The following is a 25,980-nucleotide window of genomic DNA, read 5'->3' as shown; positions in this document are numbered from 1 at the left end:
GTTGGAAATATCCCTGGGCTTTACCGCTGAAGGTAAAAGTGAAAGATCTGATGGAGTCGCACGTTGCAGCTGCTCATAAAATTATCTCAGTGCACAGGACAAAGAGTCAGAGGATGAATGAGGCTTCCTGTCAGCCTCCAGCAGCAGAGCTCCTCTCTGCAGCTGCAAAACAAAGAGACGTGAGGGAGGAGGCCGATGTGATCCTGAGCGAGTAGGTGGAGCTGAGGTTTGGACAGCTGGATAAAAAATAAAACCCTGGATCTGCAGAGACAAACCTTCATTTACTGGCCCACACACACACACAGTCAGTGTCGGGCTCAGAACATCTGGTCAGCCTGCATTAAACAAAAAACTAAAAAACATTCACAGAGAATAAACACACTTAAAGATTCAGGTCTGATGTGACAGGATTCTTGTCGAGACCCAAAAGGTGAGAAATGACTGGATTAAGTGAAACTGGAGCTAAAATGATGCACAAGAAAAAGTATCTGCAGTAACACATGATGCAGCCACAGAAACATTGTAAATTATATAATATTCAGTTTATATAGGATTTGAGTTCAGTCCATGTTGTGTCTAATCTGGTTGCAAGTCGCTGAATTTCCCCTGTTTCTGTTTTAATCAGTAACAGCTTTAAGAAGACGCAGCCTCTCGTCCTGTTGTCAAAGATCGACGACAAGATGGAGCAGTACGCCCACGCAGTGGAGGTCTGCACACACACACACACACACACACACCCTCGCACACACACACACACACACACACACAGACACACACACATTCATTGTTTGGAGCCAGATTAAAGGCAGAGAGCAGCTCTGACACTTTCTGTGCTGCAGCACCTGGTCGATGACTTCACAGCTCTGACAGATATACGACAGGAATCCCGAGGTTCAGGGAGCTTTATTTTCAGAGTCTGAGTCTTCAGTTCCCAGGCTCAATGAATGACCTCAGCTTAATTCAGGCTCTTTCATTTCTGAAGCACAAAACACAGGTTGGACATCAGATGCAGCAAAAGACTAAAACTAAAGATGCTCATCGTGACACAAACCAGTTTCTGGATGCTCCTTCTTCCTACTTACATTAATCAGGTGTCAGTATTTAAATGAAACCACATAATCAAACTAATTGGAACTGATGAACGAGCAGAACTGGAGCACCTGAGGAATCGATTCAAATCAGCAGAACTGTGTATGAGGCTTTGGTGTCTTTGATTAGCCTACGTCAGACTAACCCAGGCTGGTTCTTGTGCAGAACTCTCAGGAGGCCCGGGCAGTGAAGGCATCACTGACTGACCTGCCCAGCTCACCTGAGGCCGTTACCTCCAAGAAGAACCTGTTTGAAGCCAGAGAAGCCTGGAACCTGAGTCCCACCAAGACACCGACCTGCAAGGTGAGGAACAGTCAGGAGCCTGGTACTGATACAGATTCAGTTCTCTACAAATAACAACATACAACAAAAAGCTGGGCTTTAATCAGATGTCACATCTACTGAACTACTGAGGGTCTAAATGTTCTATCAGGTTTTTAGTGATTGTTTTTAATAAGGACACACAGCTGCACCAACAAAAACCTGCAGCTGCAACCTCACGCGTCCTGGCAGCCGATCTGAAACCCTCAGGAGTTTAATAAGAACCTGGTTTATTGGTGTTCTCTGAGGTAAACAAACTGAATGATCATGATGATGAACTCTGAGCTGAGACAGTCCAGACGTTCGTCTCTCTGTCTGAAGGTAAAACTCAGTGTTCAGTTTCCAAAATAAACCTCAGTTCATTGAGCTGCTCCGTGGTGTTTGACTCCACAGCATTAGTGAAGCCAAACACACAGGAGGAAACAGATGTTCACATCTGGAAGGGTCATCACACTCGGCCAGCCGGTGCACCTGCTTGTGTCTGTTCCAAAATCAGCTGATATTTCAGTATAACCAGTATAAAACACGTCATCTTCTTGTGTTGTGTGAACCAGGACACTGAGGGTCTGAAAGTGGGCGTGGCCAATCTGATCACCCAGTGGGTGAAGGCCCCCTCTGATGGCGGCAGAGCGACGGGCGGCAGACCTGCAGTAAGTCACAAACATGTCCAACCTCAGCCTCCTTTAAAGACAGAGCAGAAACTGACGTGACTGTGATGCGTTCAGGTGCAGCACTCAGAGTTTATCTCGGGTTTCCCTCGTGTGGACAAAGAAGATACAACAGCTGCTGTAACTGCAGGATCTTTCTTTTCTGATTCATGAATTCACTGAGACGAGAAGGAGACGCCTGTTTAGAAACCACTGAAACATGAAAACAGTTATTTTCATCTGAAAATGCATCAGATATGTTTCGCTTGATAGATTATTACACATCTCAAAGAAAAGTTGTTACACAGAACCATCTCAGTATAACACAGTCCAGTATAACACAGTCCAGTCCAACAGCAACTCAAACAGTGACTGGGTCTGACACAGGGGTTCCTAATAAACTGACTGGGTGCAACAATACTGTCTATTTGATTTCAGCCACTCATGGAAAAACTGAGGTGACAGCAGACTTTGGAGCAGGTGTTAGCAGCGCAGTAGTTTAGTGATTAGCCCTGTTGCCTCACAGCAAGAAGGTTCCTGGTTTGAAACCCATCAGGGGCCTTTCTGTGTGGAGTCTGCATGTTCTCCCTGTGCTTGTGTGGGTTTTCTCCAGGTACTCTGGTTTCCTCCCACAGTCCAAAAACATGTATGTCAGGTTGATTGGTGACTCTAAATTGCCCATAGGAGTGAGTGTGAGTGTGTGAGGTTGTTTGTCTCTATGTGGCCCTGTGATGGACTGGGGACCTGTCCAGGGTGGACCCCTGCCTTTCACCCAGAGAGAGCTGGGATAGGCTCCAGCAGATCCCTGGGACCCTGGTTAGGACTAAGGGGGTCTAGATGATGGATGGATGGATGTTCCTAATAAGCTGCAGTTGTATTGATCATTGATTGATTTGTCAGGATGTGAAACCTGGAGATGTGATGCAGAAAAAGAATATGTGGGAGATCATTGGAGATTCATCAGGGAGGCCTGGACAAAGAGCCAAGGTGAAGAAATGACTTTTACTTTTATTACCAAGCACATTTACTTTATATTTGATGCAAATATCTGAACAAAAACTGTTTTTATTTCTGTTGGTGTTTCTTGACTTTATCTCTGGGTTTGCCCTGCATGTTCTGATTTCATGTTCACACGTGTGTTTTCTCTCCTCAGGCCTCGGCAGCAGGTAAAAAGTACAAATTTGTCATCACTGGTCACGGAAAATATGAGAAGATTCCTGTGGAAGACGAGACCGAAGGAGAATTCACAAACGGAAAGTCAGGTGAGACACTGAGAGGGAGTACTCAGTACTTTTACTCTGATATACGAAGTACATTTTGCTGATAATACTCTGATCTGAGTACTTCACAGTTCACAGTAACTTTTCACACATGCAGCTGCAGGATTTTCAGCTTCTCGAAACCAGTGAGTCAGGGATCGACTGAAGGTGAAGCTGAAAGTGGTCGAAATGTTCACGTCGAATCAAACTTTATGTTCAGCACGTTTTGTGCAGGGTTTCAGTGCAACATAGTAAAACATAAAATACTGCAGGTTATACACCCACAACACAAGTAAGTGCTTTAAGATACACCTGAAGCTACGTATGTAAACAAAAGGTAAAATAATGCCAGTTATTGACACTGATGACTGGGTTTTTATTTCTCCTTTGAAAAGGAAATTAGAAAATGCATTTTTTTTTGACATCTGACATGTTATCGGATTAATAGTGTGGAAAATGAATCTAATAAACATTAGATGGATCTCAAATGAGGCATCCTGGTGTTTGACATTACAGCTTCACAAGAAACAGACAAATTCAATAGGAGATTTATTTTGAAAGTGTCAGCAGGTTGTGATTCCCTCAGAGGGGAATTACAGGAAATATACCCACTCCATATTTTTACATTTTTAAAAACTGTCTCTAGGCTAATCAGCAACTCCAGCACACACATTAGAAACAACATTAAAAAACTGTCACCCAGTAGATTTGAGGATCAAACTAGAAAAATAAATCCACATCAGTCTCTGACCCCAGTTCTCCATCCACTGCCCTCCGTCCGTCATCTTCTCTAACTACTTTCACCTGCTTTTAGCTCAGCAGCCGTCTTCAAGTCACAGTGAAATCAACCCAAGCTCTTCATGTTCAGTTATTTTTAATAGGCATCTATTAGAAGCAGTAGTCTACCTGCACCAGGTCTGCATGGACCTCCTGTCCTCTGGTCTGAGCCAGAGACCCAAAGAAAACAGCTCAGTTTCCTCTTTCAGGCTTCGCTGACCTGACCTTTCATTTTACAGGTGAGACATTCAAGAACATGGTGTTAAATTAAGTGCTTGTGTTCCTGGTCCAATGTGGACCAAGAGCCCAACAAACACTCTCTGACGTTACGAACATGAATCGAACAAAAACATTTGACTTATTCTTCAAACTGTTTTATTTCCTACGCTCCTTATTTAGCTTTTTAAGCCTGTCGTTCAATATACAGTGAACTGTGTGTGCAAAGCAAATGCAAACATCTTAATGTTCACTTCATAGCATAAAACTAGTCTCTATAATTAAAAAACTGTCACAGACTTTAATAATGTCCCTCCCTGCTGTCCGTACATTTTGACCGGTCTATTCCTTTATTGATCCATAGCTGTGTTGTCCAGTCCAAGCGACAGGTTTTAATTAAAAATATTCCACTGTGACTTTAAGAATCATCGTTGACAGAATATAACCCTCCACAGCCTAAAAACTAATTTCTACATTCACATCCATTAATAACTAGTGAGAGGTCTTACCCTGAGGCAAGTAGCACCATTTTGAAGAGAACTGGATCTTTGGATGAGAGAAGACAAAGGATTTGTCTTAAAATCATTGAGTTTTTCATCCTTAACTTTAGAAATCAACAAAAAGACACATATAAGAAATATCTACCAGTTAGTTACTAGAAGCTCATCAGCAGAAACAGGTTACTACAATTTTAAATGAGAAGGTCTGTATTTATACTGAATCTATATTTATTGGAAAAATGTGATGAAAGGAACAAATGAGAAGCTCAAAAACACAAAGGCTTTAATTTGATGTGAGGTCTGAATGACTTTAAGACAAATGTATCTGGCTCCTTCCAGCTAATCCACACACACACCTCGTGCGCGCGCGCACACACACACACACACACACACACACACACACACACACACACACACTCTCAACATCCAGACAACCAGTCACACAACTGCTGCATGAAGCGTCGTAAAGTTTTCTACAAACGCCGCTCGTCTGACACACACTAAGACTCCAGGTTCCTGCAGCTGTACATTAAACATACATCCTCAACTCGTCTTTTGATTTTTCATTTTGGCACTTCATACCAGACGTAGCCTAAGTAGTGGTGAACCCTTTAGCTGTTCTATTAAAGTCTTTTGGTTCCTCATCTTTAGTTTTCCGCCCAATCAGACCCATTTCAAACACGGTTGAAATTTTCGGCACCGACTTCGACGCCGCCTCTTTCAGCTTTTTAGCATCAAACTTGGGGCTAAAAAGCAGCAGAGGCAGCCGGTATGCAAACGAAGGTATCTCTTTCTGCTCGTCCTTTAGCTCTTCCTTTTTGCCCTTGTCGTTTTTGTTTAATTCGATCTGATGCATGATGTTCTCTTTGGTGGAAAACATCTGGAAAAGGACAGCGTCCCACATCTTCGTTGCCTTGGGAGGTTCTTTGGTTTGTTTCTCGTCCTGAGCACTGGCCTTCTCGTTAGCCCCTGTCTGGTCCTGCCCCTTTTCAGAGACAGTCTCTGGAAATTTGGGCTCCTCCTGCTCCACCACCATGTGCTTCTTGAGTCGAGACCAACCGCTCACTTTAGATTTCACTCCCTTCGGCTTTGGCGTGACTTTAAGAAGGGGCTCGGCCTTTGGGATGGACTCATCACTTTCCTTTTTCTCAGGTGTAGGTTTAACAGCTGGAGGTGTTTTCTTATCTTTTCTTCTGTCTTCACTTCCTGTTGATTTGGCATCAGGTGCATCGACTAATAAAGCAGACTCTTTAGTCTTGGTGGTAGGTGCAGGTTTCACTGGCTCCTTTTGCTCTGAGACGCCAGTCTGGACCTTCTCTTTGCCTAAAAGTTTTCTTACTGCCTTAAGTGGATCCCGGTCAGGACTTTTAGGTGGAGGATGTTTAGCTTCTGGAGTTTTTGTCTGTGGTCGTTCGATTTCTTGAACTGGTGTTTTCACCTTTTGATTTTCAGGAGTTTTTACCTCTGCAGTTGGAAGTTTAGTCTTTGGTGTTGCTTGAATTATTGTCTTGTTGTCTTGTTTCACTCCCACCTGACCAGATGCTGTAATTGTCTCTTGTGTTAATGTTGTGCCCGAGGTGTCAGATGCCTGTGAAACAACAATTGTAGGGATAGAGAGGTTGGCAGAGACCTTCTCACCTCTCTCGGTCTCTTTGACTTGAGTGATATCAGTCGTAGAAGGTGCCTTCAGTGCTGGTTCTTGACTTTGGTATTCTGCTGATTCCACTTTTGTAACTTTAATCTCTTCTTCTTGAGTTTCCGCCTTAGAACCTGCAATACCGAAGGCTGGAGAGTAAGTTTTGATTCCGCCATAAGCAGCATATTCAGCTGGTGTCAGTCCACGATAGGTAGACTTTGACTTGTGGGCCATTTGGGTTGGAGTTCTAGGTCTTTGAAAAGTAGGTGACACACCAGTAGGTGTCTTTGGTCTTTTATACCCAGGTGATGTGGTCATAAGTCGGGAGGCCTCGTATGTTGGAGTCTTGGGCCTCCGATAGCCATAAGAGGTCACTGCTGGCTCCAGTGTTGGAGTTTTAGCTCTTTGAGGGCTAACTGGAGCAGCTGGCATCTTTTCTCTTGTCAGATCAGGTTCCGATGTTGACTTTGTAATACTTGGTTGAACTGACTTAGCTGCAGGTGTCAAATCTGAACGAATGTCTCCATTCAATATTGTTTCAGGAGGTTTAGGCTCAGCAGACATCACACTTTGGGAAGCAGCAGAAACCGTTTGGGGTGTTTTTGACCTCTCTGGTTCTACTGGGATTGGTGACACTGCAAACAAGAGAGGATTTGGTCTTGATATTTCAAAAACAGGTGTTGTAGCTCGGGTCACATGGTATGCTGAGGTTTTAGGCCGTCCTGGAGAAGTTCTTGATGTTTGGATGTCATAGGTTGGTGTTTTAACTCTGAGTTCAGACGTCGGGGTGGCCCTTTTGAGTTCAGACGTCGGGGTGGCCCTTTTGAGGTCAGACGTCGGGGTGGCCCTTTTGAGTTCAGACGTCGGGGTGGCCCTTTTGAGTTCAGACGTCGGGGTGGCCCTTTTGAGGTCAGACGTCGGGGTGGCCCTTTTGAGGTCAGACGTCGGGGTGGCCCTTTTGAGGTCAGACGTCGGGGTGGCCCTTTTGAGGTCAGACGTCGGGGTGGCCCGTTTGAGGTCAGACGTCGGGGTGGCCCGTTTGAGGTCAGACGTCGGGGTGGCCCTTTTGAGTTCAGACGTCGGGGTGGCCCTTTTGAGTTCAGGTGTGCGAGGTATAATTGTATGCATCTCTGGTGTTGGTGAAGTGGTTCTTTTTGTTTCTGAAGTTAGTGTTTTTCTCTGGAAATGTTCATCCAGTAAAGGAGAGTGGGCCATTTGTGTCATACCTCTTCTGACCTCAGGCACTGGAGCTAAACCTTGTTTTGTTTCTGTTGGTATGTTACTTGGAGGCAGTGTGCTGCCAATAAAGGTTAATCCAGCTGTGTCGTGCACCGGTGGGGTCCTGGATGTTTCATAGTATGATGTGCTTGCTGTGTATAGTCTAATTTGAGGGACATCAAACATCGGTTTGGGTGATCTTGAGTGTTCAGTTGCTTTGAATGTTGGACGTGGACTTTTGGGTTTGACAAGCTGGGTCAAAACAATGAGAGGTCTGGTCATAGCTTGGCCTCCTGTTGCTGGATATGGAGTCAGACCTGGACTATAGGGTTTTGGCTGTGGGGCTGCTACAGGTCTTAGACTAGCATGGGTTTCAGCTGGCAGAGATATGTGGGTTGCAACCTGCTGGGCGATGTGCTCCAGAGCTGGTGATACTGCAGAAACTGTGGTGACATGCTGTGAGTAAGAGTATGACTGGATCGCCACAGTCTGAGGTGAAAGCCTCGCTGCTTTGCCATAAACTGCACGCTGAGGGTAAGGTGACGCCACATGTTGATAAGGCGGCCTGATGGAGAACCGTTGAGGCTGCTGGATACCGTAGACACTGGGCAGTGTCTCTGGGGTCCGGGGAGGGGTGGAGTGGTCGCTGTGCTCGAGGTCAGGGCTTGCTTCATTGACCGGGGAAAGGCTGGAGCGGAAAGGTGCGGCTGCCTGTGATGCCTGAGTGGAGGCCTTTCTCTTGGCGGTTCTCTTGAGGAGCTTCTGAAGCCGAGCATTGTCCTTTCCAGGCTTGGGCAGCAGGGGTGGGGGGTATTGGTGGGAAAACAGGCCTGGCTGGGTGACAGCACTGTAAGCGGCAGCCATGAGCACTTTCGTACCCTGTGGCGAAAAAAGATTAAACTTAGAAAATAAAGAGTCATAGTGAGCGTTTGTCAATGATAAATAACTGGTACATGCTTTTTGTCCTCTTTTGTTCGGTTTCTGCACCTGCCTGGCGCTTTTTTTAACACACACACCATCAGTTTGAAACACACACAACCCGCTTTTTAACCAATGGTTAGTTTTAGTAAAAGATTTGAGTTAAAGTACTTTTAGTTCCTAACCCTAACCACCTAAACCTGATACTTCCAGGTACTGATGAATCACGTTACAGGTCACAATATCTAGTACACATACTTCATCCATCGCTTTGTCTTTGTTTTCCAGGTCTATATCACAATGATTACTGAGGTGGCATCATCTCTTCACCTGCTGGCCATGAACAGAAGCAGCTCTAAGATAGTTACAGGCTTGATATTTCATTTATCTACAATAAATCACATTTTCTCAAGTGGACATAGAAACTCAACAGCCTGAGTCCAAATGTTTATATCTGCTCTTTCTTTTCTCCCTTTGTGTTTTTATTATGACAATATCTGACTGTTTCCTTCTCCACTTCAGTGTTTAGGTGAATGATCCTTCTGTGATGGTGTGTAGGGAAATTCAGACTTCTCTCTTTCTAGAACAAGTTTACATCTTTATGTTTAATTATTGCATTATATTATCTGTTCTGCACTTTCACTTTGGCTAAAGAACAATCTGGAACAGTCAGTTTTTGTGAGAGTCGTACAGAAACTGTAATGACTGTGTAGATGATCATCTCTCAGCTCGCTCGGTGCAGCCGTGCACCAGAAATGGAGGATCTGGTATCTGTTACATCACAACAACCTTAACCGCACAGACTTCTGGTCTCTACAATCAAAATGTACTATCTGTGTATGTTTTAGTTAAACTCACTGGTGCCTTCAGCGTCGACTCTGTACTACTGCGAATATTTTTCACCTTTTAATATCCATTTACTGAGATTTCTGCTTGTATGTGTTTATAATCCCTTTCTTAAATAAATTAAAATTGTTTTTTACAGTACTAATCCCCTCCATTTTGTACATTTCACTGGTTTATTGTTAATGGTGAAACTGTTGCAGCCTTAAACACATTATGTACCAGAAATATTCATCCCATTAAATGCCTATCAGCCATTATCAGGCCCGTAATCGTGCGTGCACATCTTTTAGATATGACCTTTTTATTAGCAGCCCCTTTACACCACAAACGCATCAAGTTAGAGGAACGCACTAATGCAATAAAAGAAGTAAACAAACGTTAAAAAATGGCCTAAAGTTATTGATTTTCTAGATTAATTTTGGCGTCTGAATTTTCACCAGCACCCGTACGTCTGTGAAAGGTGTTTGGCTTTCAACATATTTGTTTTAAGAGGTTTTGATGCAGTTACAAACATGTGATTAAAGTCCACAGGCAGATGTATTTAGGATGATTCATCCTGTTTTTGTGTGAGTGCTGTTAATAAAAGCTGCAGGTCGGTGCTGCACGGTGGGAAACAGGCTGGAAAAACAGCAGCATCGAGCCGAGGCCTTCCTGGATGAGGTTACCGCCTCACAGCTCACCCTGGAAGCTTTTACTCTGCCTAATTTTAGTTTGAAGGCAGAAGGGGGGGCTCTCAGCCAATCACCTGCTTCCCTTTTTTAAGACGCCTGGCTTTTTACAGACTGCATCACTTTCCCCAAAACAATAAATCAGAGCAGTGTGATATAGCTTCAGCTGCCCCAGAAACAAACTCCATGTAAGAGAAGAACAGACGAGGGGATTATATTTCTGCATCCACTGCAGTCGTTACGTGTATTCTTATGAGTGCAGGTCTTTATTTCTGGTCATCTTTTCTTTTAGACAGCACACCTTGGCTTCACGGTTGCTCTGCTCAGCAGGTGTAAAATTTACCTCAGAGGTAAATAAGAGGAAAGTCATGTTACAGCATCGCAGACATGCTGATACAAAATATATATATATATATATATATATATATATATATATATATATATATATGAACTGTGAAATAAAACATAAAAGATATAACTGCAGTCAAGAGTTAGCAAACCTGAAGTCAAACTAGTGAAATCAGATTAGAGGTGCAGGTTAAAAGTTACTTTGATTAAGAAACAAAGAAAAAGACAGTTTGAGTTTGCTGCTCTCAAGAAGCATCTGCTGGTGTCACTGTGAAACAAGATCTCAGAGATCAATAACAGTTAGAAGCATAACGCTGATAAGGATTAACCTCAAGAAGTTCAGATATTTTTCAGTCCACAGACAATTTGTCTATAAAGGGAGACGATTTCAATTTGTCCATCTACAGAATGACTCGTCAGGGCCCAGCCCAGACCTGAGCCCAGACCTGAGCCCAGACATGAGCCCAGCAGAGCATTCAGACCAGATGCCCTGGGAATGGCTGATATGAAGCAGCTCTGTGAGGAAGAGCGCTCCAAACGTCCTGCTGAGCACCGTGCACGTCTGATCCACAGCTACAGCTTCAAAATAAAATCCAGCGCTGGGAATGTTCATTACTCGTGTTTACTTATTCTTGCTACTGTATAAATATTAGTGTGTATATTAAAATACCTGGGCCCTTTATAAGGCACTCACCTTTATTGGAGGATATTATATACAAGACTTTGTTTTTTTTACTTTTCAAACATTTTCATTGCTATGTTGCAAATCAAAGTCAGGGAAGTTACCATATAAGGACCCTCACCCTTAGACCAGATAAATTCATTGTGCAAATATTTGTGCATTTGTTTTAAAAGAGGTTATTTTGAATCTGTGCAGTTCACAGTTTAGAGGCTGAGCTTTATTTGCACAACTGATGTGCAGCTTCATGACCCCCTCATGTCTCTTTTCATATAAATACACACATATAGATGTGTTTATATATATATATATATATATATATATCTGCTAAAGGGTGAAAGTGAATGCAGAACATCTGACCTCATGACATCATGTCCCAATAGGGCCTCGGAAATATCAGTCACATGAGAGGGCAAGAATTTCACGTACAGTGACTGATAAACTGTTAACGTCCCGAAATGGTCCGTTCTTTACAAATAGCATCGCACAAGCGTCACGTAACATTAGTGATGTCGATTGGAACTTAAATTAAGTTTATCCAGAGGTTTTCCTTGGATGACTGAAATCATGCAAGCAGCTCTTTAATGTCCTCAGTGTACTATGTGTGTCACCTCAGTGAAATGTAGGCCAGAGTTGGTTGTGTTTTAAAGCCCTGCCCCACCGCCCTCCCTGAACCGGCTGCCTGCCTGACACATGAGAGCTCTCTCCTCCTTTTAAGGCTCTGGTAGGTTCAGTATTTGGAGCACCTTCAGGCTGCAAGTTCAAAAGAGGAAAGGGTAATAATAGCTGTGTAATGCAAACCAAGCTGCTCCACAATGGCCTCCTTAAGTAAACGAATCCACCACAAAAAGTCACTTATGTCCAGAGCAGTAATGAGGCTTCACACAAACACCAGTCGCTGAGTTTAGATGGAAAAACCATGAACTTACCAGGTAAAAACTTGTTGCTGATGTTCAAAGCGCTTCAGGCAGGTTCCCCTTAGAACAGGAGATAACACTGGTTCATGTTCAATATGAAATGTCAAAATTAAAGAGGACAACGTGCATCCCGAAAATTACACAACAGGAAAATTACAGCTCAGAGCTAAATATGATCTCCATTCACTCATGCCTCATTGCAGCCAGGACAGAGAAATGACAGGGCAGAGTGTGTTTTCAAGCCACAGTGTTAGACAGAAACTCCTCTCAGCCCTGCTCATGCTTTAATTTTGCACTGAAGATGAGATGAAACAACTGGAGCTCTCCAAGCACATGTCAAACCACTGGTTCCTGAGGTTGGGGGGTTCTGCATTCGACAGTAGCCACCCTGCTAACACTGCTCACAGCTTCCCTGTGGAGAATAAAAGGTGGAATCATGCTGTGTTTACCTGTGTGACTGCTGCTCGGGGGGCGGCCGGCCGGCTGCTGCCTGCTTGTCCCAGCCCGGAGTGTCAGAGCGGCAGGTTCATGCTGAGCCCAACTTGACCCCCCTTCCTACAAATGGAAGGAACAGACGCCATGGCAGTCCAAAAATAAATCCTGAGTGTGAGCTGCTCAGAGTGACAGCAGTGTCGTTGTGACAGCAGAGTGAGGCGAGGCACCATGCACGCCACGGGACCTAAGGTTTCACCAATACAGGGCTTGGAAAGTGTGGCCAGGACCACCCAGGGGTTCTTTAAAGATGCACCAGGGATCCAGCAGGGGGCTCCACAGTGAATCCAAAAAATGACAAAGGGTGTCATTTCACATGGCTTAAAGTGTGTAGAAATGGTCCTAATTTAGGGTTTCATGATGAGGTTAGGGTTAGGGTCAAGATTAGGTCCCTGACACCTGCAATTGGTGAGTAAAAACGAGGTGATGGATGGTTCAGATTAAGGTGTTGCTTTGGTTTGGGGTTAAGTCACTTTTATGTCTGATTAGGATCAGAGGGATAATTGAGTTTGATGCAATGGCTGCTTTTAGGCCACTGGTAGAGATGGGGAGTAGATCTTCCTTGTGTGGGTCCTGTGTTGGTCAGGGTTAGTAGGATGTTTTGGTTCAGGGTTAGGTGAGTTCTAAACAGAGAGGCTGTGGGTTTGTTTTTTGATAGTAAAGGAGCTCATGATGGTGGATCTTTATTTTGGATCTTTGACTGAGTCCTAAATATTCTTGCAGGTTCTTCAAAGGGACCAGCATACGGCGTCTGAACTGCAGGCTTTGGAAAGGTCGTGCTCTCAGACCATCCCAACATCAGACCGGGGGGAGCCAGGTCGTGAGTAACGTCTCAGAAAGTTGACAAGTCAACATCCACAACAACTTCAAGTCAAGAATGTCCTGTTGTGTGAAGGTTACAAAGTGCAAGGCTCGAAAATGTTTGTCCATATTTAAACATTAATGCGTTAGTTAGTTTGCACTGGACTGAACCTCAACCATCATTGTTTAGATAACTAAGTGTATAAATACAGTAGGTGCAATCAGAATGACTGTGATTAGGATTCACATGGACATTAATAAGTCACTGAGACTGATATTCTGACTCTGCACTGACACTAGTAATTAACTGTAATACAAAAGAAACCAGATTTAGATCTAGAAGACTTTATCAGTCCCTAAAGGACAATTCGTCTACAGTGGTACTTTGGCAGTGAGAACTATTACTCGTTCTGGGCTCTTCATAAAACTGATATCTCATTAGAAGTCATCTTTATTTGAACTGAGTCAATGATATCAAAGCAGCATCCAAAACATATTGAGGAGGAATCTTGGTAAGACATTATAAAGCACTGGGGGATTACGGGGGTTATTGATGGGGTGCTCCGCGAGTCGGTTTGAATTCCAGATGCCTCAGTCGGGATTCCAGGAGTGTCTTTATGGGCTTTTCAGTTGTGGCTCCAGGATTCTTTGATCGGGGTCCAGGGCATCATTAATTAGGATAGTAATGTGGTTACTGAGGTGCTGAGATGCTTCATGGAGTCCTTTTGTTTTATGGGTCTTTTGTAGTTTGGAATAAAACACTGTTGTATCATTTTCCCTTCTGGCATTTGGCAGAATAAGACACTGGTTAATTTACCCAAAATGATTCCTGTTCTATCCCATAGGTCCCATAGGTCAAATCAACACATAAAATATGTGACACTACTTATTTTCACCTGAGCGCCTCTAAAACACTGTTATTATTATTATTATTAATAATAATGAGGAACATAAGGATTTGTGAACGTGTTGACTTTATATTTAGACACCTGAGGAGAACAACCACAGGTTAAGTGGTTTGATTACAGGTGTTACAGTCACGTGATGTTCACTCCGCACAGCAGGTGGCGCCAGCACTTTAGCAGTCGCCGCGCAGAAAAACCAGAGAAGAAGAAACTGGGAACGACGAAATGTGAGTGAAACAAATTAAACTAAACGAGAAGTTAAAACGTTTTTTCCTGTAAAAGGTGATAAATGCTCAGAGAAAAAGTGTTTGGTGAAGCTGCTGGGTGGGAACAAAGTGTGTGGTCATAGTTTCACAGTGCGAATATCGTCAAATACCGTCATTAGCTTGTCGGCTAATGTTAGCTGCCTCAGCTAGTCGGCGAGCACACCTGCCAGGTAAGACTGACGTGTTTTATTTGAAGTGGGGATGAGTCCATTGGTGTTTTTATTAGTTCAGTAACGATGGAAAATAAATGTTATGCTTATTTTACAGTAACGAGAAACTCAATAGCATACATCGACATTAGCTCGCGGCTAATTAGCAAATCAGGCTAACATTAATTTTCTTTTTATGACCCAGTTAAAAACATTATAGTAACCTGTCCCAAAGTAAACAGCATCTAGCCAGAAATCCTTCTCACTTCTTCTGTTTATTAATTTACTTTTCCTCTCATCCATCCTGCCCCCTGAGCTTTAAGATGAGTGATGTTAAAAACTGATGTTTGCTCTTATTGGGTCAGAAATTCTCTGTTTGCCTTCTGGTCCAAGGAACCAGGTGAGACAGTGGACAGGTGGTCAGTCATAACAAATATTCATTTATTGCCATAACTTTGACTCTTTAAATGCCAGTTACTGTGACAATACTGTAATTTTTATAGGGAAAAAGCTAATAAAAACAGAAATATTTCCAATATACTGAATGCAAAGTGGATTTGTAACGGACTAATTCCTTATTTTGTTCTAGAAATAAGTTTACTGTGAGCAAGAACAAGATTTATTTAAAAACAAGAGCAAGAGTATTATTAGAACATTTTTAGAATCGTTCTTAGAACAATAATTGTGTCTTCATCAGCTGGTGAAGCCAAAATGGACTCACCTTCCTCCATAATCTCACTGACCTGCAGTGTGTGATAATATATAATAATGTAAAAATGATGATATTGCCTGATAGTGGTAGATTTATAGTACATGGAAAAATATCATCACCTTGTGGAAAACAATAAAGTGTGGAACTTTGAAGGGATTTCAACACCAGGGAATAAAACAATAATAAAAATAGGAATCAAATTGCAGTGTATTCATAAAGTTGACTTTGAATGGGGCCACAGATTGGTCTGTTTCTTTTTACGAGCAAATTAAACAGTTAAGGAAAAATAATATGAATGTGTTAATTGTTATCCAGTGAAATGAGTGATGCTTTACATTCTGATTAGAGACTGAGCCTCCTGACGGTCTGATCCTAAAGTCCCCCCTGGGTGACTGAGTCTCTGTTCTTAAATCTGTCCTTGTAGCGCCCCCTGGAGGACTGACTTGTTCCTGATCTCTGAGTTTAGACTGACTTATCACAGACCCAGCCAATAAAAGAAGGTGACGGTTTGCTGAATGATTCAAGCTGCAGTTTGTTTGTTTGTTAGACTGACGTCTGAACTGAAAGACATTAGGAACAGGTCAGACTGATCCATGCATCATCTCCTCATTCATTGTCAGATATTTTAATACACTTCAGCCTAATATAATATGTATCATAAAAAATAACACTACATTTCTGTGTATTTTAAAGGAAAGTCCACAGTTTCATTAACATATACGTGAAGATAAAATTAACATTTTTACATGTGTAGGAAATGAAAGTGTCACCTACAGCACAGATTCATATTCATAGCAGTTATTTGAAAGTTAAGTTTTTTCTCATTTTGAGCAAATTTTCTTTTTATTTCCTACAACAGCAAAACTTCAGACTGGCAGCAGGAGGTTGAAATGTCTGTGTCTCATTTCATTTGTCATCTCATGTTATTTTTAATGTTTTAGGGCCTGCGTGGAGCAAAACAAGTGATTTTTGGAAGTGGAGCTTTTGTCCCTCAGGTTGGTTCGTGCAAACCAGGGGAGTCAGAAAAAAAAGATCCAAAATATGGTGAGTGTTCAGCTTGAACAGACAGATTGTTCTGGTTCTTGTCCTTCTTTCTGAATATTTTGTTTATGTGTCCCAAACTTCTCTCAGAGGTTCAGAAACAACACCTGCCTCTCGTTCTCAGATGAAATTTGCTTGCCTAATGCAGCGGCCCGAGAATAGCAACCTGGGGGCGTCTTGGCTGCCCCTTCTCCAAACTTGAGCTCCGTCAGTAGCATTCGACCCTTCCATCTCCTTATTGAGTGCCAACAGAGGGAGGCGGGGGGGCGAGGATGTGGACCCGGCCCCACCGGAGGCGCAACCTCGCCTCCAGGCCTGCTCCCTGGCCAATGAGGAGGCCGAGCAGATCGAGTGTCACTATAACAGAAGGACATAATCAGTGCGGCAAGTTTGCAGAACCTTACAGCCTGTCTCGGCCAGCAGGGAGCTCGCTTCTTTCAGCTTTTCTCAGGTAAGGAGCAGGAGAGAGAGAATGGGACTATGAGTGGTAGAGAGGCTAAGAAGTGTAACGTCCCCAAACATCACCCGAACCGAGGACAGCTGAGTCCACGTGTTAAAATCACTGCCATGAGAAGTAGAGGCTGCTGCCAAGGTCAGGGGTGAACAGTAGTGGGCAGGTAGTGGCTCACAGAGGAAACAGGCCTGCTTGGGAAGAGTGTGATGCTGTTGTGTTTGAGCTCAGAGGCAATGAAGTGTAGTTTGTGCTGCTGTTTGATAGCAGCTGTGAGCATTTGAAAGCATGTAGAAAATCTGCAGCTGAGGTTTCCACAGGAGAAGCAGCTGTTGTCTTAAAGGACTGTTGTTGTTTTTCTGCCTGTTTGGTCCGAGTCCAGTGACACAGTAATGGTTCATACCTGACGGATTTACAGGCTGCTTAAAGCCCTTGAGGCAGCTTTCCACTTCAGTAGAGAGAAGATGATACTAATTAGTTATGTAACCTAAGGAGGGCGGCACCGATCGGTCCTCTGCTTATTTTAGACATTTTAAGTCAGTGACATTTCTGAGAGTTTGTTTGGATCATTGCTTTTTTTGTTGTCAGTGAAGCTGTGAATGTGACTGGCCTGTGTGTGTGTGTATATACAGTAAAGTGCACATAGCTTGAGGATAAACACTTTTAACTTTTGGAACAGGATCCAAGAACCTCCAGACTGGATGTAAAGGAATAATGTAAACATGTTGTTCCACCATATTTGCATAATGACGTAAACACACCAAAATGGATTTAGTTTGGTATTTACAAGGTTGAAAGAACAAGCACAAAGAGTCCAGGAGTGGGACCTTTAACCGTCATGGATCCCTTTCAGGGTTATTTTCATTCTTGTGCAAAGTGGCCTCAGGAGGATGATTGAAGGAACCATGTGAGAGCGAGACGGCCAGATAAGGACATGAAGGTGGAATTATGGGTAGTGGTCCAGGAGAAGGAAACCAATCTTCAACATTAGGTCCACTGAAACCAGATCTGGACCTGTGCAGCTGTCCTGGTGGAAATAGTGATGTTGGGCTGCCTTCATGGTGGCCTCATGCTAATGAGGCTAATGTTGGACTAATCTGAAATCTGATTGGTGACAGATTAAATTATGACTAAATTCAGGCCATGTGTGTTTATCGTTGCATCAACACGTGACTCGGATAAAACAAATTTCAGATGTGAGAAAATTTGTCTTTCTAAATGTTAAACTTCTTTAACACCTCCAAAGCTGAGTGGATGCAGACCCATGGGAGAGGGCACAGTGTTGACCTTCACCATGACCCCTGGAGGCTTCTTTAGTTTTTCTCCTTCCAAATGCGTCACCTCTCCACAGAGCACTGGCATAAATCTATGTTTGGCTCCCTTCTCACTTATCATCAGAGAAGCAGATTCAGGGCTGAGGCTTGAATGTCAGTCGAGGCAAACGCTAATTATAAACCAAAGATTTTTGGGTCTGATCAATTCTGGGAATGTTTTAAATTTAGGATCCTTGTAAACTGTTTCGAATCATGTCGAGCTAAATGTGTTAGTTTTTTAGGGCACTTTGAAAATATGCGTGTGGGGTTTGGTCAGGGTGTGGTCGACAGCAGATATTTAAGATATTTGCAACTTAATCCAGTGCTATATTTACAGCAGGCCGTGCAGTCAAGACTGTAAATTCCTCTCTTCTCTCTTATCTCCAGGTTGCAAAGTCCTCTGTCACCATGTCTGACGAGTAAGTCAATTCACCCTTTAACTCACAAATTCAAATGTTTTAACCTTTTGATGAGTGGTCTGGCAGAATAATCCTAACTTGAGGTCCACTTGTTGGTTTCTATAGCGTATGCAGTGGAAAGTACTGGAAAATACTAGTAAATGGACCTTGAGTTAGTTTAGTTATGGTTAAACTAATATTTCCAAGATGAGCATGAACTTTCCCACTTGGTTTTAATTTTTTTTTTACCTCTAAATCAAAATTTCTTTGCCTTCTGTCTTGCAGCGAACAGGGTAAGTAGCACCATTTTCCCCTTCTTAAAAAAAGAAAACGTTAGGTCCAGGTACAGTCCGGAGTTCCATGCTAAATCCCAATACTTTCTGAATGTTGCCTAACTGACTTTCTGTCCCCTCCAGAAAGATATTTGCACTGGAAAATTTCATATGTTTGCAGGTTTGGCTTGACTCCTCCAGATTCAAGCTGTGCTATAAAGCTCTCTCAAATCTGCACATATATTTTCCTCCTGCTGCGGCACAGTTGCAGGAACAAATGCTGACAACAGGACAGTGTCAGAAGTGCTGTGTGGAACCAAATTTACAGGCTACTCATATAGAAACTGAATCACACGCTCCTGCACTGGCCCGTTGGCAACATGTCCTGCAGCTCTGCATGTCAATCTGCAACGGTCCAGTCCTCCTGAGCTGAACACACCTTCAGATGAAGCGGACCTTTGTGAAATTCAAAGTCCCACCTGCAAGCTCTGATCAGCCCAGGACCACTGTGATAAATATGCTTAGCGTGGATCCCCAGTGTACCCACATTTTGCATTTGTGTTCTGCCAAATATGGGTACAAACGGGATTTTTTTCATAATTTCCTTCTGCTCCTTTCTTTCTCGGCTGGACGTGAAGAATACGATGGTAAGACAACCTGCAGATGTCAGATGATAAATTTCATGCCACTAATTTGTCAGTCACTTTTGAAGACTTTTGATAGCTCCACATGTGGCATGCTGGCTACCACTAACGGTATTTGACATGAATGCAAAGACACAGGTCAAAAATGATGTAGGGTTAGAGTCGATCTTTGTCCTCGACCAGTTGCAATGCAGGTCTTTCCAGGAATCAGTCACATTTCATCCATCAGTGACTGATCACCAGTAACTGACCCTCTTCTAACTGCTTGCTATCTCGCCTGCTTTAGCGCCATCTGGTGGCAGTTACCCCAAACTGCCCTGCCATGCACCTCCTCATATCTAACAACCCCCCCTTCCATCTGCTTACTCCAACCATCTCCACCCATTTCCCTGTAACCCTTTCACCGCCCTTCCTCTCCCGTGGTGACTCGCTGCATGTAGTGTAGCTGTAGTAGAGGAAGTAGAGGCAGCTCCTGAGACAGAACCAGAACCAGGGGTAGAGCCAGAACTGGAGCCTGAGCTTGAAGTTATGTGGCATATAGGGGTTAAGGGGGGATCCTATCATCCTTTCCCAGGCAACAGGTCTGCACCAAAAGCTACCGCTCACCAGATAGACCCCAATAATCCTGAACTGCAAATGTTTGCCATGTCTGCTAATGCTATTGCTGCCTTCCTTCGACCTCCATGCAGCTCAGACCTGACAGCTTTGTACACATAAGAACATATACTTACCTGTACTATACACAGGTACAGGATATGACTAACATATGAAGGCCAATATTTTTGGTGTGAAACTCTAAAAACTTTAGTGAACGGTACAATACAGTCAATAATCAGAGGCTGAGTATCTTCAAATATTTCACACAAGTTTAATCTGGAAATTCTGCATACTGTCAGAACTAACATTATAGTATATGTAGAGGAAATTAATTACATTCAGTGTCTCACAAAGAAATAAAGTTCTTGTCCTAAACATTCAGCACCTGAAAGTACATAGAGACAGTACTAGTCCCTAATTAGCCACTGAGCCTATAAAGTGTGTGCAGAAATGTTGCAGAGGTCCAGATTATCTCCTGCAAACACAGGGAATAATTTATGAAAAGATTATTTGGGGGCTTAAATACTAAAACAGACAGAGATTGGCCTCTTCTAGGAGTCTAACCCTACTGATATACTGCAGAACATCTATCTAACTGCTTTTATTGCCTCACATGGTTGTTTTTTTCTTCATCGTGATATCTGATGGAGGTACACATCAGATTCTTGTCATGGTCCGTCCCACCAGCTGCTGCTAAGCATGAACATAAATATGTTAATGAAGTTTTTGTTGCCGACCTGATGAACATCGCTGTGTTATGCTCATGTGTCAGGGGGAAGGTCCTCCAAGTTGTTTTGCAGTCAAGTGTTTTTTAAAAAAAATAAAGATAAATATAAGATGAGGTTTGATTTGGAGCCAATCAAATGAAGCCTGAGAGCTGGAGCTCAGTAAACTCTTAACTTTCTGCACATTTGACTTTCCAACCTGCACATTTTACTGATGGTGAAATGGACAGTGGCACATGAAGCATTAATGCACTGTGCTGAGCAGAGATGAAACTGTGGCTTCAACAAAAACTCTGTCATCACATCTCTGAGTCAGCAGAGATGCTGAAGCTGCAGTCGTAGTTTGGTAGTTTGGATATACGGTGTGCTGCTGCCAGGGCACCTGCTGACGCTCCTGTCTGTTCTGCTTTTGTTTTCGATGCTTGCTGCATGCAGACGGCCTGGAAGAGGAAGGTATGTAGATTTCTGAAATATGTTATTCTGTTTTTGGAGTGACCGCACAGTCCAGGCCTGGTGTCTGTACTTGAGGAACGCCTGATACCTTCACCTCAGAACTGACCCACCTGTTAATGTCCCTGCCCAGTCGGCCCTGAGAGCTTGAGTTTGTGAAGAACATAGAATCTGAGATGCTTGTTGAGTTTTGAGCTCCATTCAAAGTGCTAGTGGAGAAGAAGGGCGAACGAATCTGAAATGCTGTTACACTCTTGCTATGCCTCTTGCCACCTGCATGGCATGCAGCTGCCAGAATCTGGGTTCTAAGAGAAGAAAGAAATGGGGAAATGACTTTCTTTCTTGTGTAAAAAGATTCTGGGGTCAAGCCAAAAAAAGATGAAACCCTGGAGGTGCAGCATGTAAAAGCACAACATTTATCCACTTTGTTGACAAAAGCTGAAGATTCATGAGGAAAAAAAGAACAAGTTTATTCACAGCTCGACAGGTTGTGTTTTTGATATGTGGTAACTGATTGTGATCCAGCCGTAAGATTAAAATATCATTTAGAACAAAAGCTTAGTTTCATCCATGTGATGCCTGAGAGAACTGGAACCGTTTCTAACCCAGTGACATGTTCCTGTCCCTTCTTCATTTCCTAACCTGCAGAGGAGAGGCCAAAGTTCAAGTGAGTTTCCATCCCATGTTATTACACTTCAATTTGGTCTGAGCTAGACAAACAGTAACAGTCTAATCAGTGATGTCAGTAAACTGAAGACCCAAACACTCTCTCTAGGCCCACCGCTCCAAAAATTCCAGACGGTGAGAAAGTGGATTTTGATGTAAGTAGCCTCGACGTAACGACTAAGGTTTTCTGTGTGTTTGTGGTTCTTCTCTATGTGGCTGAGTGTTGTTTCTGCACCTCTGGCCTGCAGGACATCCAGAAGAAACGTCAGAACAAAGATCTGGTTGAGTTGCAGGCACTGATCGATGCTCACTTTGAGTGCAGGAAGAAGGAGGAAGAGGAGCTGATCGCCCTGAAGGACAGGATTGTGAGTTTTCAGCCAGAACCGATCACATCAGAAAAACTGCATGTTGTCTCTCAGTAAGTCGTGTTGGATGAAACGCCCTTCGCTGCGTTCCCTGCAGGAGAAGCGCCGTTCTGAGAGGGCCGAGCAGCAGAGGGAACGCGCTGAGAAGGATAAAGAGCGTCAGGCCAGACGTGAGGTTCGTGCTTTTGTCACATTTTAATTTGCACACCTTCATCAAAGCTGTAACGTGAAATTAGACTCAGTGTCACATGTAGGCTCTGACATGGGAGGTCTCACTCTGATATGTTTTATGTGAACCAGGAGGAGAGGCGGCTCAAGGAGGAGACTGATGCCAAGAAGAGGGCAGATGAGGAGGCCAAGAAGAAGTCAGCTCTGTCCAACATGGGCTCCACCTACAGCAGCCACCTGCAGAGAGTCAGTACAGGCGCTGATGTGGTCTGTGGTGGGACGAGGGTAGCGCCTTGTTTTCTGGGTTGTTGATCGTTTGTGTGTCTGCTGCACAGGCTGATCAGAAGAGGGGAGGAAAGAAAGAGACAGAGAGAGAGAAGAAGAAGAAGATCCTTGCTGCCAGACGTAAGGCGCTCAACATCGACCACCTGAACGAGGACAAGCTGAGGTTCGACTCCTCACATTCACACCCAGACATTTCCCACTGGTCACTCTTTTTCCTGCCAGGGTCAGTAGTGGGACATCACTGCTACTCCAGCTTTGATAAGATTTTTACATGCAATTTAAAATGCGATGCTCAGTTCTAAACTACCTGACAGTATTTACAAGGAAGGCTGAGGCAGTTACTGTATTAAACAACATAATAATACATTAGTCGATTGGCAGGAAGCTATTCTACTGATACTTTTTTTTATTTTTTAAATAAGGTGCTGCTGTGCTTCTAAATAAAGGGCTGGATAGTCCCTTCAGAGACTTTAAAACTGGACTTAGAGCGTCACTGGACACAGCAATACTTGACTACGATCCTGATCCCGTCTGCTCTTCAGTTTCCTCTGCCGTCGTGTTTGAACAGATGTTTTCACGTGTTTTCTGCAGGGATAAGATCAAGGAACTGCATGACTGGATGACCCAGCTGGAGTCGGAGAAGTTCGACCACATGGAGAGACTGAAGAGGCAGAAGTACGAGGTGAGACTTTAACGTTTACTGTCCCTGCAGCAGAGCTTCTGTAAAATGAAAGTGTTAATCCACAGCTCAGTCTATGGTACGTACCTCCCCCCCTCTGTTTCCATCCTTTAAATGCATCATTGTTTTTCCCTCTGGGTTTGAACCCTCCTTGTGCTGTCTGATTCCCTCCAGGTTACAACCCTGCGTAAGAGAGTGGAGGAGCTCAGTAAATTGTAAGTAGAGACGCAGAGACAGGCAGGACGTCGGCCTGCCGGCTTCAGGCTCGCTGCATGTCGACGTGTAGGCAGGTCCGAGACAGAACTGGAGAGTTTGGTTCCAAAACGGACACAGTGACGCTTCATTTCTTTAATCAATTAAATGGTAATATCTGTGTCTTCAGTTTGATTTTTACTTCCTGAGAGAAATTGCTCCATTTAAACCCCAGTGTATATTTATTATGGGATCAGTAATCCCCAGCTGGGACAGAAAACCAACCTTCAGGTCGTCATCACACCTGACACTGTCCTTGACTTTGTGATGTTATGATGATATTTCCTCATCGTGTCAGCTCCTTGGAGATTCAGATCAAGATGGTGGAGACACCTTTCATCCTCTGCACCACACTGCAGTGTGGGATTGATGAACAGTGTCATTTTGCAATCAGACTCTTCAGTTCCAGGCAGATAGATGGTCTGACGTAGGTGCTGAGATGCTGTGAGGTGACTGAGATCCCGGTCAGGTGTGTATGTGTGTGTATGAGCGGTCAAACAGGTAAGAACCTGTTGGGAAACCACAACGGGTGTTTTAAAGCACAAATGATCAGAGAACAAACAGAAGCAAACACGAAACGCTGATCAACCCCGTCTTGGTTTCCCATGATGCCTCAGCCTGCAGCTTTCAGTCCACAGAGCCTGTGAGGAAGAAGAGAAGGGAGTCGTGTCCTCTGAGGTAAACATGTCCCGCTGTGTGTTAAAGCTGCTGCTGTGTCGTTTCGCAGGTTCTCATGTACAGGAATCGCATTGATGAGCTGCAGAAGCAGTAAGTAGTGTTGGTGCTGTGTTCACTGACACCCTGTAATCTCAAAACATGACTCTTAACTCCAGCTTGTTGAACATCACGACCCTTCGCTCAGCAAGACAGAAAGATTCAGGACAGTTTGTGTCAGTTTATGGCAGAGAGCAGTTGCTCAGACTGGTCGACACATACGAGCATCAGGCCCCGTGTCAGATATTAGCCAGTGGTTTTATAACGGAGGTGAGTCTGAGGAGTGTCACTCCGCGCTTTCAGAGGATCTTTGTCTCTTTGTACTTCGTGTGCAGATCCTAAAACATCATAAACACTAAAAGTCCTTACTAACGCGCCCAAATGCAGGTCGACATGGGGGTGGAGGACCGGCCTCAGTCCATGTCAGAAAACGCGACTGCAGATATTTGAAAATAACAGCTCAGAGTTCAAGTCATTAAAACTAATGAGCTAAAAAACCCAGCTAACATTTGTTTATTGTGAAGAAAAGCCAAGTAGGCAGCTGCAGGCTAATAGGACTGGATTAAAGTCTCATCACAACTGTCTGTGTATGAGGAGTGTTTAAACAGCTGCTGTACTATGGTGGAACATGTGTCCGTCTTCAGGCTGTGTGTCTGTAAAGGTGCTCACGTTAAGGTAGAGGCTGCAGGTAAGAGCTGCATGAGTTTGTCTGAGCAGGCGTCTGGTGTCGTGTTGCACGCCGCCAATTTCATCTTCCTGTCATTTTGTCCAAAATGTTTGGACTGTTTGGCAGCTGCTGAACAAGCTGCTCGCCAAAACACTCGACTTTTTTAAATCTGACACGTTTTCCAACTTTGTGTTTGTCATTACAGCAGCAAGAAGGGAGCCGCCCGCCGCAGAAAGTAGATCTGCTCTTCACGCTCAGAAACCAAACTGCCATGGTGACGGACACACGCCTGACGAAGCGACACACACAGCGGCGAGGGTCATAGGTCAGAAGAAGCGAGTGACGCTGAGGTTCATTCTGAACCTGCCACCAGGAGCCTTTAGCCGCTGTTCAGTAGGAATAGAAACTAAACGTATTGGCCACCACGCTTCTCGCCCTCGACTGTTTGGTTCTCAGTTCTTTTGTAAATAAAGTGACTCATCAAGCCATGTCTGTAGATCTGTTGTTATTCAGAAATCAATAAAGTTCAGTGTTTCTAGACCTGTAATTTTAAAGTCCTTTGTTCAACACCGTCTCGACCTGCAGAGCTGAACTGAACCTCGTGTGTGATGATGGAGGCAGCAGGACTTCATCAGTACAAAGTCCCAAACCCTCTTGATTTCTGCTCAAGACTGGGGGCCTGTTTCTACTCACCGAGTCGATAAATGATCCGGGGCAGAGAAACGGGATTTAAAGTTTGGATCAAAAGGGTTTGAGCAGCATCCAAATGTACAAATCTGCAAAATATTTTTCTACCAAGATGAAACTATTGAACCAGGTCTGTAGAAAATCATTTTATAGGCAAACAAGGTCAAAGTCTGAATTTATAGCAGGTCACTGAGCGTGAGCTGTGTTTTCTCGTTTCACTCCAGCTGATTAACTGAACAGGT

General features: G+C 43.7%; 3 protein-coding genes across 10 annotated transcripts in view; 2 read left to right on the top strand and 1 right to left on the bottom strand.

The window, feature by feature from the left end:
* Positions 1–9,568, top strand: part of lsp1a (lymphocyte specific protein 1 a) — a 40,573-nt gene extending 31,005 nt beyond the window's left edge. For 3 of the 4 annotated variants that reach the window (XM_026311329.2, XM_033325256.1, XM_033325257.1), the window contains 6 exons: positions 626–707; positions 1,255–1,392; positions 1,965–2,060; positions 2,958–3,044; positions 3,211–3,319; positions 8,870–9,568. In XM_026311329.2, coding sequence (XP_026167114.1) covers positions 626–707; positions 1,255–1,392; positions 1,965–2,060; positions 2,958–3,044; positions 3,211–3,319; positions 8,870–8,892 — 535 coding nt within the window. In that variant the 3' untranslated portion in view covers positions 8,893–9,568. The remainder of the gene's footprint in view (positions 1–625; positions 708–1,254; positions 1,393–1,964; positions 2,061–2,957; positions 3,045–3,210; positions 3,320–8,869) is intronic. The other variant, XM_026311331.1, reaches the window with a different exon arrangement.
* Positions 3,849–12,661, bottom strand: prr33 (proline rich 33). 2 transcript variants are annotated; one of them, XM_026311324.2, is made up of 3 exons: positions 12,489–12,660; positions 12,052–12,099; positions 3,849–8,542 (listed from the first exon to the last, which is right to left on the bottom strand). In XM_026311324.2, the coding sequence occupies exon 3, from the start codon at positions 8,525–8,527 to the stop codon at positions 5,402–5,404; it is 3,126 nt and encodes a 1,041-aa protein (XP_026167109.1). In that variant the 5' UTR covers positions 8,528–8,542; positions 12,052–12,099; positions 12,489–12,660; the 3' UTR covers positions 3,849–5,401. The 2 variants fall into 2 exon arrangements, with proteins under 2 accessions (XP_026167109.1, XP_026167110.1); XM_026311325.2 differs by lacking the exon at positions 12,052–12,099 and having other exon boundaries at positions 12,489–12,661.
* Positions 12,662–16,754: 4,093 nt separating this feature from the next.
* On the top strand, positions 16,755–25,539 carry tnnt3a (troponin T type 3a (skeletal, fast)). 4 transcript variants are annotated; one of them, XM_026311348.1, is made up of 13 exons: positions 16,764–16,856; positions 18,557–18,588; positions 18,853–18,860; positions 19,478–19,486; positions 21,904–21,922; positions 22,031–22,076; positions 22,170–22,286; positions 22,384–22,461; positions 22,587–22,700; positions 22,790–22,902; positions 23,331–23,421; positions 23,593–23,633; positions 25,257–25,539. In XM_026311348.1, exons 2-13 carry the CDS (start codon positions 18,578–18,580, stop codon positions 25,288–25,290), a joined length of 681 nt encoding a protein of 226 aa, XP_026167133.1. In that variant the 5' UTR covers positions 16,764–16,856; positions 18,557–18,577; the 3' UTR covers positions 25,291–25,539. The 4 variants fall into 4 exon arrangements, with proteins under 4 accessions (XP_026167135.1, XP_026167133.1, XP_026167136.1 ...); XM_026311349.1 differs by lacking the exon at positions 16,764–16,856 and adding an exon at positions 16,980–16,997; XM_026311350.1 differs by lacking the exon at positions 19,478–19,486 and having other exon boundaries at positions 16,755–16,856.
* Positions 25,540–25,980: the final 441 nt, after the last annotated feature.

Source organism: Mastacembelus armatus, chromosome 6 (genome assembly GCF_900324485.2).
Source record: "Mastacembelus armatus chromosome 6, fMasArm1.2, whole genome shotgun sequence".
Lineage (NCBI taxonomy): Eukaryota > Metazoa > Chordata > Actinopteri > Synbranchiformes > Mastacembelidae > Mastacembelus > Mastacembelus armatus.
The sequence above is the reverse complement of the archived record's forward strand: the minus strand, read 5'-3'. Positions and strand labels throughout refer to the sequence as shown.

What these genes read in the sequence shown, in the direction of transcription:
- prr33 (XM_026311325.2), bottom strand. Translation starts at nt 8,527, where the DNA reads ATGGCTGCCGCTTACAGTGCTGTCACCCAGCCAGGCCTGTTTTCCCAC.
- tnnt3a (XM_026311348.1), top strand. An exon ending in GTGAGAAAGTGGATTTTGAT is followed by an intron (nt 22,077 to 22,169) that starts GTAAGTAGCCTC and finishes TCTGGCCTGCAG; the next exon opens with GACATCCAGAAGAAACGTCA. An exon ending in TCGCCCTGAAGGACAGGATT is followed by an intron (nt 22,287 to 22,383) that starts GTGAGTTTTCAG and finishes CGTTCCCTGCAG; the next exon opens with GAGAAGCGCCGTTCTGAGAG.